Source organism: Streptopelia decaocto (assembly GCF_964273445.1).
Source record: "Streptopelia decaocto genome assembly, chromosome: 22".
NCBI lineage: Eukaryota > Metazoa > Chordata > Aves > Columbiformes > Columbidae > Streptopelia > Streptopelia decaocto.
The window spans coordinates 5,620,120-5,631,918 of NC_138677.1; the positions used below are offsets into that span (position 1 = coordinate 5,620,120).

At 57.0% G+C, this 11,799-nt stretch overlaps 1 protein-coding gene across 2 annotated transcripts; it reads right to left on the reverse strand.

Moving 5' to 3' along the window:
- Positions 1–247: 247 nt before the first annotated feature.
- On the reverse strand, positions 248–7,373 carry LOC309448927 (uncharacterized protein C17orf113). 2 transcript variants are annotated; one of them, XM_082070803.1, is made up of 3 exons: positions 7,197–7,373; positions 4,383–5,011; positions 248–2,600 (listed from the first exon to the last, which is right to left on the reverse strand). In XM_082070803.1, the coding sequence occupies exons 2-3, from the start codon at positions 4,899–4,901 to the stop codon at positions 1,068–1,070; spliced, it is 2,052 nt and encodes a 683-aa protein (XP_081926929.1). In that variant the 5' UTR covers positions 4,902–5,011; positions 7,197–7,373; the 3' UTR covers positions 248–1,067. The 2 variants fall into 2 exon arrangements, with proteins under 2 accessions (XP_081926929.1, XP_081926930.1); XM_082070804.1 differs by lacking the exon at positions 7,197–7,373 and having other exon boundaries at positions 4,383–6,577.
- Between the last annotated feature and the right edge of the window lie 4,426 nt (positions 7,374–11,799).

Below are 11,799 nucleotides of genomic sequence, written 5' to 3' on the forward strand. Positions count from 1 at the left end.
CCCCAGCTCGGCCATCGCACTCACACACCCCAAGCCCAGCAGGACTGGAGCCCGAGTCCCCGGCCACCATGCGCTCCCAACGCTCCAGGGTAAAAGAAATGCTTACAAAGGAAAAACACAACCTAAACAACCCAGGTTTGTCCCAAAAGCTGGTGTTAAAAGGCTCTTTCTTCAGTTGCAAGGCTGCAAAGAGCTCAGAGTGCAAAGCGAACGCAGGGAGGTGATGCCGTTTGGAAAAGATCAGGAATTTGCTATTTATTCTTTTTGGACCCTTGCTTATAATTTATTCTCTCATTGCAAAAAAAAAAAAAAAAAAAGTCCTTTTAGATATCTTTGTTCTTTAAACACTAGGAAAATTAAGATAGATATTTTAAATATATATTTATATATGTTTATATATATACACATACACATATATACACAATGATGCATTTTAAAGTTACTATTTCCTCAGCGATTACAATGCCATCCTCGAAATCTCTTGCTCTTGAAACGATCGTGACTTGGTGCCACTGCTGAAAGTGTTTTGTGCTGTGTGCAAGGAACACCAACACCACACCGCCAGGCATTTCGGGCTGTGCCGCGGACCTAGAAGGATGCGCTGCCTTTTCTGCATTCACTCGAGGCTCCAAAACAACCAAAATCAGCTGGTTTTGCAGAGTATTAAGTCAGAGCTGCTGGGTATCGTTGTGCAGAGGTGATGCAATTTTTGAGCTTGGGAGGTTGGCCTTCGTCTCCCTAAAACCAAATAATAAACCCTTGGGAAAAAAAAAGAAATAAAAAACCAAAAAACAACACCTGATTGCAATTTGTGATTTCGGGTGGCCCCAATGTTTTAAATTCCAGCCAATTCCGATGGGTGTTTGGGGGATGAAGGAGGGTGGTCGTGGACCGGCACAGCTTTGTGAAGGATCCTGGTTCTTCTCCCCAGCACAGGGCAGGTCACCAGCAGCTGCCCGGCCCTGGTGGTGACCAAGGATGGGGAAAGGTGACATTGAGGTGACGCTCGGGGCTGCCCGCAGGACCCGGCTCCCTGCCCGCAGGGCTCTGTCTTCACCGGCCGCCGCTCACTTCACCTGCGCCACGATGAAGCCGGACTCTCTCATGCTCTCGTAGTACTCGATGGCCAACGCAAAGTCAAACTCATTGATGGCCGGCCCATCAATGGCGATCTTCATGAGGTCAGACAGCCCCTCGTCCTTCGCACGGTGTGACCGGCCACGCTTCAGCAGCTCCCGGCCCCGGCTGATCTTCTCAGTGAGGACCGAGCCCAACGGCAAGGCCAAGGCGATGGCTGCGAGGACAGCAAAGTCCGGGAAGAGCTCGTGCATCTCGGAGTTGCTGTAGACCAGCTTGACGCAGAGGTCCTTGAAGGAGAGCTGGCTGAGGCTGAAGACAATCCGCTTGAAGAGGGGGAAATCGCTCAGGGCCCTCTCGCTCACCACCACCCGGGAATAAGCCTGTAGGAGAAAATTCAGCTCGCTGACCCCGTAGCTGCCAATGTCCTCCAAAGACTGGGGGTAGCACTTGGGGTTGAAGATGGCCGAGAAGGAGCTGATGGCCTCCAGGACGCTGCTGGGGAACCTGTCCAGCAGGTTGCCCCGCACGCTCTCCAGGTAGCTCTCCTTCAGGCGCTCAAAGTGCTTCAGGTGCACCTTGGAGCAGTTGGCCAACTCAACACCCTTATAATACAAGCGGCTCTCGCCCTCCCGGTCATCCCGCGGGTGCTCATTCATCTCATTGAGGAATTCCTGGAGGTTCTGGCCGCTGGCGCTCTTCTGGGCCTGCAGAGTGCTGGCCGTGGCGGAGACGATGGGCTTCAGGATGGAGAGGTCAAAGTCCTCGATCTGGAAGAAGCGGCTGAGTTTCTGGAAGATGGGGAGGACGTCCAGGAGGATCTTGGTGAAGGCCACAAACTGGAATTTCTTGAGCTCTTCGCAGAGGCCATGGGCCACGGGCGACCGCTGCGCCTCGCTCTCCAGCAGCAGCACCAGCGTGGGCCACGAGGAATCGATGGCTTCCACGGCTGGGAAAATAGAAGTCCAGTGGATGGCTTTGGAGCTCCCCAGGTCTATCTCACAGAGGTCCAGGACACTCCGCAACTCATGCAGGCCATTGCTTTCCCCCCTGAAGCTGGAGTAGAGCCTGTACACGGCGTCCACGGTGGTCTCATATTTCTGGAGGTACTCGATGCTGACGATGCTCTCGGCCAGCAGCAAGGAGCTCCCGCGGGCCAGGCAGTGCATTTCCGTCAGGAGCGGGCAGAGGGACGTCAGCGCCGTCCCCACCCCGCTCAGCCGCTCGGCCACCAGTGACGTGCTGTCGGCGCTGAGCCAGGTGATCTTCATGGTGGGGATGCCGAAGGAGCGCATCACCTCGCCCACCTTGCCCGTCACCGTGGAGGTCTCCCCAGCCGGCAGCTCAAAGCTCCCCAGGAAGGTGGCGGAGGTTTGCCCATTGCATGGGGACACGGTGGTGGTGAACATGGCCAGGCTGCGGTGCTCCAGGACGTCCACCGTCTCGTCCACCACCAGCCCAACGAACGGCGAAGCTTTGATCCTGTGCCTGTCCTCGTTGTGCAGGACTTTGGCGATCGCTGCCTGTGCCGGTTAAGGGAGATGCACGGGGCAGGCGGGGAGGGAAAGAGAAACACAAATGAACTTCAAAAGCACCCAGGAGATGCTCGGCACCCGGCGCAAAGCGAGCTGCGAGGCTCCCGCCCGCCGGTCGCCCCAAAATTGGTGCAAAGTCCCAAGTCAAAGAGAATCATAGAATAGAATTATAAAATCATTTTGGTTGGAAGACCTTCAAGCTCATCGAGTCCAACCGTTCCCTGACTCCTGTCCCTGCCCCATGTCCTGAGAACCTCATGTCCGTCTGTCCAACCCTCCAGGGATGGCGACTCCAGCACTGCCCTGGGCAGCCTGTTCCAATGCCCCACAGCCCTTTGGGGAAGAAATTGTTCCCAGATCCAACCTCAACCTCCCCTGGCGCAACTTGAGGCTGTTTCCTCTCATCCTAAGAAACCCTTGAGTAAGTTGTACATGAAGTGCATACACAAGCTAGAAATCACTCTCCATTTTTTCTCTCACATCCCATCTCTTCCTGCTCCTGGCCTGCAGCCCAAGCACCAAGCGAAGCTGCAGAGAGCTGGGGGGTCCCCTACCCTGAGCCCCCCATGGCTTCAGCAGGACTGACAGCACACCAAAAACCCACCACCTTAGTTCAAACTTCAGCAATTATATTCGTGCTTTACCAGCCCAACAGGCAGCAGCAAAACTTTGTGTGGCATCTTCTTTACTCGGTTTTCCCCATTTCAGGAGAATTCCCCAATGTGAAGGGGAAAATTCCTTGGTGTGTGCAAACACTGCAAGTAGCACTTCAGGCTGAGAAATCTAATTAGTGGATTCAGTCTATCTGCAGCAAAATAAGGTTCTTTGGAGATCTACAAAGCCTGGCAAACAGCCAAGACTCACTAAAAATTTAATTTGATCTTAACAGGCATGAAGCATTTGTAAAATTAAGAAAATCCCTTCTAAACTCTCTGGCTACTTGATCTTTCTGATCACTCAGTTTAGGGCAAAAGAGGAAAAACCCACAGTTCTCATGTGCTAATTGAACTCCTGAGCTTTTATCCTTCCGGCAGCCTGGAAGGCTCAGCGGGGAGAAGATGCTCCTGCTCTCCCTGTGCCTGGGATCACACGCGTGGCCACGATGGAGCCCATCACCTTCTCCTGCCTTGTCAAATCAGGGAACACCACCAAGAAAGCACCACCCTCCGAATCATGGAGTCCAACCATTCCCCCACCCCATGTCCTGAGAACCTCATGTCCGTCTGTCCAGCCCTCCAGGGATGGTGACTCCAGCACTGCCCTGGGCAGCCTGTTCCAATGCCCCACAGCCCTTTGGGGAAGAAATTGTTCCCACATCCAACCTCAACCTCCCCTGGCGCAACTTGAGGCCGTTTCCTCTGCTCCTGGCGCTTGTTCCTGGGGAGCAGAGCCCGACCCCCCTGGCTCCAAGCTCCTTTCAGGCAGTTCAGAGATCAGAAGGTCTCCCCTCAGCTCCTGTTCTCCAGCTGAACCCCCCAGGTCCCTCAGCCGCTCCATCACCCTTGTGCTCCAGCCCCTCACCAGCTCCGTTCCCTTCTCTGAATTTGTCCCCCTGCATTTCACCAGGACCTGCAGGATGGGAACTTGTGCTTCAGGCTCCTACTTGCACATGCAGCACCCAAAAAAAAAGCCAAGAGAGCGCTGGTGACGCTCAACAGGGCGCTGGGATGCACCGAGCTCCCCACCACAGCCAGCAGCACCAGCAAGCACCATCCAGCCCCAAAACGCCCGTCAGACGTGGGTGCAGAGCCCCCAGCCCCACATACACACCTGCATCTCCCTGATGCCGCTGGGGTGGTAAAACTCGCTGTGCTCGGGGGCCAGCAGCGCCTGGCAGAGGTTGAACTTCTGGAAGTCGAGCAGAGAGGAGCACTTCTCATCCGGGATCTCCTCCTTTGCCATCCAGTAGACGGTGGCGAGGACGGCCACCTTCGCCGGGTTCACCTCCACCTTGATGACCGAGCGGAGCTCCGGGCGGCCGTGGACGTGGGTCTCGAAAGCCAACTGCTCCCGGTTGACCGCCAGCGCCTGGCGGTGCGCGCCCGAGGTGACGTGCCGCAGCAGGGCATGGCGCTGGAAGTTGTCCGTGCCCACGGTAAAGGCGTTCTCCGCTTTACCGTGCTTGTTCTTCACCAGCGCCTGCCGACACTCTATGCAAAACATGAGTTTCCTCTCATAGTCAAACTCCAGCCAGGTAAATTCTTCCTTCCAGTGCTCATTGAAATAGCGCTTACATTTTTTATTGGAATTGGAAGTTTCCCCAGCTGGCTTTTTCCCTGGAGGCACCATATTGCTGTGGCTGGGAAATCAAACACTACGGCTGAACTGAAACATGCCTCGGAGGAGCAGCCTCTACATTTAATTTAGTAAGAAGGTCTATTACAACTCTCCGGGTTCGACTGGAGATGAAAGAGACACAAGGGAAAGGGATTAGGGCCCTGCAGACCTCAGCGTGGGCTCGTCGTTTATTGCCGCCTGCTACCGAAGAGCTGCGGTGGCAGCGCCCAGGGCACACAGGGCTGGGTGACAGTCGCGGCACCACACAGGGGGACCCCACCGAGCACCTCACCGAGGCCACCGGCAGCTTTGGGTGTCAGCGATGGGACTGACACACACACACACATATGGTCCTTGTTACAACCACCCAAACACGCTTCCCATCAGCCCAGCCCTCCGTGCTGCAAAGGTGCGCAACCAGCCTTGAGCCAGCGCTCAGCGCCACGAGGAGCAGCACCCGCTGCTGCCCGCGAGTGCCAGAGACCTGGAGCTGAACCAGGACCACTTGGAGGCCAACTCCGGAACGCGTGCCAGGGACTTGCACGCACACGTGTGTGTTCTCATTCCTCCCTTGCTTGTCTCCGTCCCAGGAAACTCCCCAAGCCGTGCCCTGTGGCAGCAGCTCCGTGCTCCACGTAGCCCAGCATCCCTCCCAGGGCACAGGACCCGCTCCAGCCAGGGCTCCAAACATCTACTGCAGCCTGCAAAGCACTTATGCACATATTTAAACCAGGTAGCAAAAGTATTTAAACATCCACTTAGCTCCCTCCCTACACTTACGCCCCACTCAGTCTGATCCTTGCATTCTTCCATGAACTGGATTGAAAAAACAAATTGAGCTTCGATAGAGACGGTGGGAGGAGGAGGAACCCAGCGCAGGGTGGGAAGGGAATCGTGTCGGTCAGTGTGACTTGCTGAGAAATCCATCTTTGGGGTTTTTCCAAAGAACAAAGCCCCTGAGAACCAGTCGTTACCCCAGCCCGCAGGAAGAAGTGGGAAACCTCACGATTTAGGTGTTAGAGCAACACTCCGACTCCCAGAGCCGCAAACACCCACTCCCACGAGCCGGGGCTCCCTCGGGGTGCCCTGGGTGATGCTGGATGGGTGGCAGTGGAGCCACCGACACCACAGCTCTGTGAAGGCAGGGGGACAGGGACGAAAGGACCAGAGCAGGGCTTTGTTAGTCTAAAACTCAGCCCTAACCACAGTCAGCATCAAATGCTTCCAAGGAAGCGGAGAGAAACCACAAGACACAGCCCTGCTGGAAGTTTCCTTCATGCCCAAAGGGAGCACAAAGCTTTCAAGATTTCTAGCAAGTGCACAGATTCGCACTGCGCCTTGCTCTTAGTCCATTTAACGTGGTTTAATTCGCTTCCCAGAGCCAGATCTGCCCCTCATCCCACACCACAGCAGCCAAGAGCACCCAGGGAACAACTCCCACAGCCGGGGGGTCTCGCCAAAGCTGCAGGTGTTTGCCCAGGAGCCGCTGAGCACCGGCCAGAGCAGCATCTCCTCGGAAGCACATTGGGAAACTGCGACGGACTTGCCACCCGAGAGCCAAAGCCCAGACCCATCTTGCTCCGCGGTGCCAGCATCCATCAGACATTCCCCGGGGCCGTGGGCTCTTCAAGGGCTGGGATCACACTGGTGCCACCGCAAGGCTTGGGGCTCGTCCCCAAAGTGGGACAAGGGACAGTTCTGCTGTCACCTGCAGCCTCGCTCATGGTTCACATCCCCAACCTGCCCAGACCCGCTGCCCCAGTCCCTGCTGTCAAGCTCAGCGTGCAACCAGGACAGTGCACAGCCCCAGGGGGGTGTTCCCTCCATTCCCTCCCCATCACCAACCCCTTTGCTCTCAAACCCACCCCCACCTACACGGAGCCCCCAGCAAAAACTGCTATCTTAAAAAGAAGAAAGAAAAAGCAGTAATTAGTGTTGGGGCACACAGGAACAGGGAGAGCTCAGGATGGAGCGGAGCAGCGTCCTGCACCTCCCACGCCAGCCCCGGCCACCCCGCACTGTGCACGTCGCTCCCCAGCTGGGGGGACACGGCTCGGGATGGGGGTGACACCGCCGCACCCCCACCAGGCTGCTGCACCCCCGGCCGGGGCAGGAGCGCTGGCTGTGGGGAAGTTTGAGCAGGATTGAGTTGCCAAAGGAGGAGCCGCTGCTCTGAGGCTCCTGCTCGGGTGCATCAGCCCTGGGTGCATCATCAGGTGCCCAGGGGGGCGAGCAGAGCAGCACACGACCCCAGCACCCAGCCCTGCGTGCCCGACCCACACGTCCACCCTCCCGCTACATACATACCATTTCAAAGCTGCCATAAGCTTTGGAGTGAGGGGAGCTCGCAAACTTCCCAGATTTGGGGCTTTTTAAATAGGAAAAAAAAAATTATCTAATAATAATAATAAAAAAAAAAATTAACAAACCCAGCCAAACAATGCAAAGCCATAAAAAACGCACATTAAAAAAAACCTTGTTGGGAAGCGGGGAGCAGTGGGGCGCCCCCGGCTCGGCGCACGGAGCTGCCGCCCCCCGGTGCTGCCGCGTCCCCAGCGCGGGGGCTGCAGGAACAAAGCCTGCGGGGGCTGCAGGAACAAAGCCTGCGGCCGCCCCGCTCACGGCAGCGTGGGAGCAGCCATCTTGCTGCGAGGACTGTCTGGCTGCGCCAGGGCTCCGGCAGCACGGCGGCAGTGGCCACTAGTGGTGGCCACGAATGGGAAAGGCCTCGTGGTGGTGGCCACGGTGGACATGGTGGGGACGTGGGACACGGCGGGTGAGGAGCACGTGGAGCTGCGCCCTGTGCGCGCTGGTCACCCGACAGGACACTTTCCTTCAAGATGCAAAGTGTCTTTTAGCATTAAAGGCAGGGGAAGTTTAGAGCCATCCATCTTCTTCCAAAAATAGGACTTTACACCAGCTTTGCCTCCCGCCAAACAGGATTCAAGAGGTTAACTTATAGTTGGACTTGATCCTGAGGGTCTCTCCCAACTGAAATGATTCTATGACACTAAAATCCCAAAAAGCACCGGTGTCCCGCAGGAGCCCCCCCATAGGACCAGCCCATTTGTTCCCCAGCCCCCAGCACGGACACGGTGCCCGGCACTGGGGATGCTCTTGGCCCCGACTCCACCTGCTCACGATGGAGAATCAGACCCCAAACAAGGGCTGCGGCCCCACGGTATGTGCGGGGATTAGGGGCTGCATTGTACCTGGCTCGGCGCAGGGAGGGGACTGGCTGCCCAGGAGTAAATTCCTCTTTTTAGGCTCCTCCACATGTCCCGGGGCAAGAGGCTCTTCCCACTGTGGGGACATTCCTGCCTGGCCACCTCAGCCCAGGGTTAACGCTCACAGGAGCTGGGTGAAACCAGAGATGTGCTCCCAGGGGTGAAAATATGCACTATTTATTCTTGTGCTAATGCAAGCAAGAAAAGAGGACTTAGCCTTTTTAATCAGTTTGCAGGCAGGATGCTGCCACATCCCCTGCTTCACAGCATCCGGAGCGGGATCGCAAAGGTCAGCGGTGCTGGGATGGGGAGCAGCAGCGGCTCCTGGTCCCATTTCCTACGGCTCCGGGAGCGCCTGGCGCCCACTGAGCCCCCGCACTGGGATCCACCGGCAGGACCCGGGGTCTCCGTCCTCCCCACTTCCCAAAGGGAGCAGAGCAGTCCCATCCACAGCAGAGACACCCAAACCCCGAGCAGAGGGACAGGGAGCACCAAGGAACCGCATGCAAACTCCTTCCTAAAGCAACCAAAAAGGCAAAATTCCTGTTTACTCCTATGCAGCAGTAGCCGCCTCGGTTGGATTCAATCATTGCTATTTTTCTCCCCGTGACGTGCCTAGAGAGCTCGGCGGGCAGGTGCCCCGGCTGCACCAGCACATTTATCATCAGTGGCACGAGTGCGGCCGCTGCCCCGTGAGCCACAGTTTCCACTTGAGCCCTGAGCCTCCAGCGGCCAAATCAAACCCAAAACCGGGGGCGCTGAGGGGCCAGGTCCCCACATCCCCCACCAGCATTTCAGCCCCACGTCCAGGGGCTGCACCTCCCCGCGGGGTTTTTCATTGCATCTATATGAAGCTGAACAGAAGAGACTGAAAACCCAGACATATTATTCCAAAAAATATTAAATCTCCGAGTCCGAATGTATGGATGAGGTTTTTGTTCTCTGCGTTAAGGTCTTTAAGCCAGGCTCTGGGGAATGACTCACGCTTCTCCAGCAGGAAAGCGGAGTTGCTGGTGCTCCTGAAGCTGCAAACCCCAGAGAGGAGCCCCCTCCCCACAGAGCCCCCCATTATCTACCACATGGGGACAGGGTGGGCAAACCCCGGCACGCTGCCCCAGGAAAGCTGCGGTGTCAGCTCTTCATGGGGAGGATTTTGGGGGGCGGGAAGGCACACACTGCCCTGCAGGTCCCTGCTCCCCCTCTGTGCCCAAAGTCCCATCTGTAACGAGCCCCAAAAAGAACTGGGGGCCAGGAGCAGCAGGGGGATGCTCAGGAGGGGATGCAGGGGTGGGGATGCAGGGGAGCAGCATCCCTCGCGCCCGGAGGTGGTGACAGCCCGATTTAATGTCCCTGTGCCCAGCAGAGGAAGGCAGGCTGCGAGGAGAGAGCCGGCCCTCTGCAAAGGAGACGGCAGCTCAGACGAATTAAAAATACCTCCGCAACCCCCCGCCCGGGGCTGTCGCCTGGACAGGCAGATCTGGCAGGGCTGGATCTGCTGCTTCACAGCATCGCTGCAAAGAGACCGGGGGGTCACGGGGCCCCAGCTCAAGGAAGGGGATGGGGCACAGGCTGGAGGACCCCGATATTTCCCTGCTGTCTCCAATGCACCCGGGGGGTTGTTCCTTGTCTGCTGGGGGGCCCTGCCAGCACCGCTGTGGGCACAGCGGCCGCTCAGGTCCTTGAGGGCCGTGGAGAGGGGACCGTGGGGCACTGCTGGAGAAGGACCCCCCCGCAAAGGGCTGACATGGGGACCCCCACCCCCCAGCTTGCAGGATGCTGCCTCCTTGCCCTGCGCAGCCTCGGCGCAACCTTTTGCTGCGTGACTGGAGCTGGCGGGGAAGAAGCCTTGAAATAAACTCAGCTGACATCCCTGCAAACTGCAGGGCACGGCTGCAGACAGGATCGCTCGTCTGGGCTGCGCAGGGGGGCACAGTGCTCATTCCCCCCCCCACCAGCAACCCCAGCCCCGGGCTAACGCTCTTCCCATCAGAGATGGGGCCGGTTTACTTCCCGCGATGCAGCAGCTGGGAAGGGTAAAGCCTTTCTATTGAGGAGCGAGAGCAGAAGCAGAGACAAGGTCACATCCCAGCCTGGGCTCCCTCCCAGCTGATGCATCTGGTCCTCCAAAGGCAGCTTGGCTGCATCCAGCACCCGGGAGCTGCAGGGAGCCCGAACTCTGCACAACTGATAGAATAAATGATTCCTCAGGAGCAAAACTGGATGTGGATCTTGTTCCATCAAGCCTCTTTTCCTCCCCACATCCACAAGCATCGAGCCCACCTCCCCTTGGGTTTTAATTCCCAACTCTTCCCCCATCTGTCAACTAATGATGTGAAAAATCAGTATTTAGCACTGCAGACACCTTGCAGAGCCCCGGCCCAGTTCGGCAACCCCGCATCACAGCGGGGGCTCACACAGCCCAGCCAGGACCTCGTTCATCTCCACCATGGGTCCCAAGGAGCTGGGAAAGGACCTGGGCTGATCCTGACCCCGGGTGGTGACAGAAAGGAGGCAGCGAGTGCTGAACACTGATCTGGGCTCTGCACCCCAAAACCCTGCCTGCCCCCCTCCCCACCATCGCCTTCTCCCCCGGGGTGAGGGACAGGGAGATCAGGGTCCTCCCGAAACACGGAGAGCTCGGAGGGGAGACCGGAGCCCAGATTAGTTCAGCCTTTATTCTGAGCATCGTTTAAATCATAAAAATTATAGCCAAGTCCAATTCATTACAGCCAGGGAGCGACTGACAGAAATGAAAAGGAAAAAAAAAAGATACTCAAATTGATGCTTTCTCACTGTTCCAGTGAAATAACCAATTTGGAACAAATTAAGGGGCTCCCGTCTCTACCAGCCTTTTGAATTGCCTCGAAGCCAACGCACATTTTTCACAGCGCAGCGTTTCCCCCGTTAGCAGCGAAAATTAATGATTTCTATTATTGAAGCACCTGGAGGCAGGTGCCTCCCTCGCACAGGGGGGCTGCACTGGCCCTTCCCCGGGCACCGGGTCCCCAGAGAGCCCAGCACAGGCACAAGGGGACAGACGGGCTCCGAGAGGATAGGTGACATGCCCAGGGCCACCAGCAGGTCAGTGGCAGAGGCTGGTGGCAGTCCCCTCTCAGCACTGCCATCCTGGACGTGCACAGACCACCACGGTGACACCCAAACCACCGCAACATGACAACGTCCCCAATGTCCCCCCAGCACAGAAACCACGGGTGGAAAGGGAATCACCCCACTTACAGAGACCCCAACTCACACTTTGCGGGGGGACACAAGTCCCAGGGGGCTGAGAGGACTTTCAACCCCGCATTTACATTTTCCTCACCCTCTAATCTTTATAAAGGTCGAATCCCTTTGCACCCCCCGCCTGCTTTCTGCTCCCAACGTTGTTTTCAGGAGCCCCGAGCGCAGCGCCCGTTGCGTTCGCACCGACAGCTGCAGAATCACGGCTGCCCCGGGGCCAGGCTGGTCATACCCGGGGTTTGGAAGCACACACACATCTGTCATTATTTTTTAATTAGCTTTTTATTTCCTACCGCTAGCATTTCATTGTAATTTCCGCCACTCCTACTCAGGGCCGCGCTAATATAACCACTTCGGAGAAGAGTGGGAGCAGCCAGCCCACACGTCCCAGTATCCCGCTCAGAAAAGGCAAGAAAAGCGCCCTGTTAAATGCCCACCCCCTG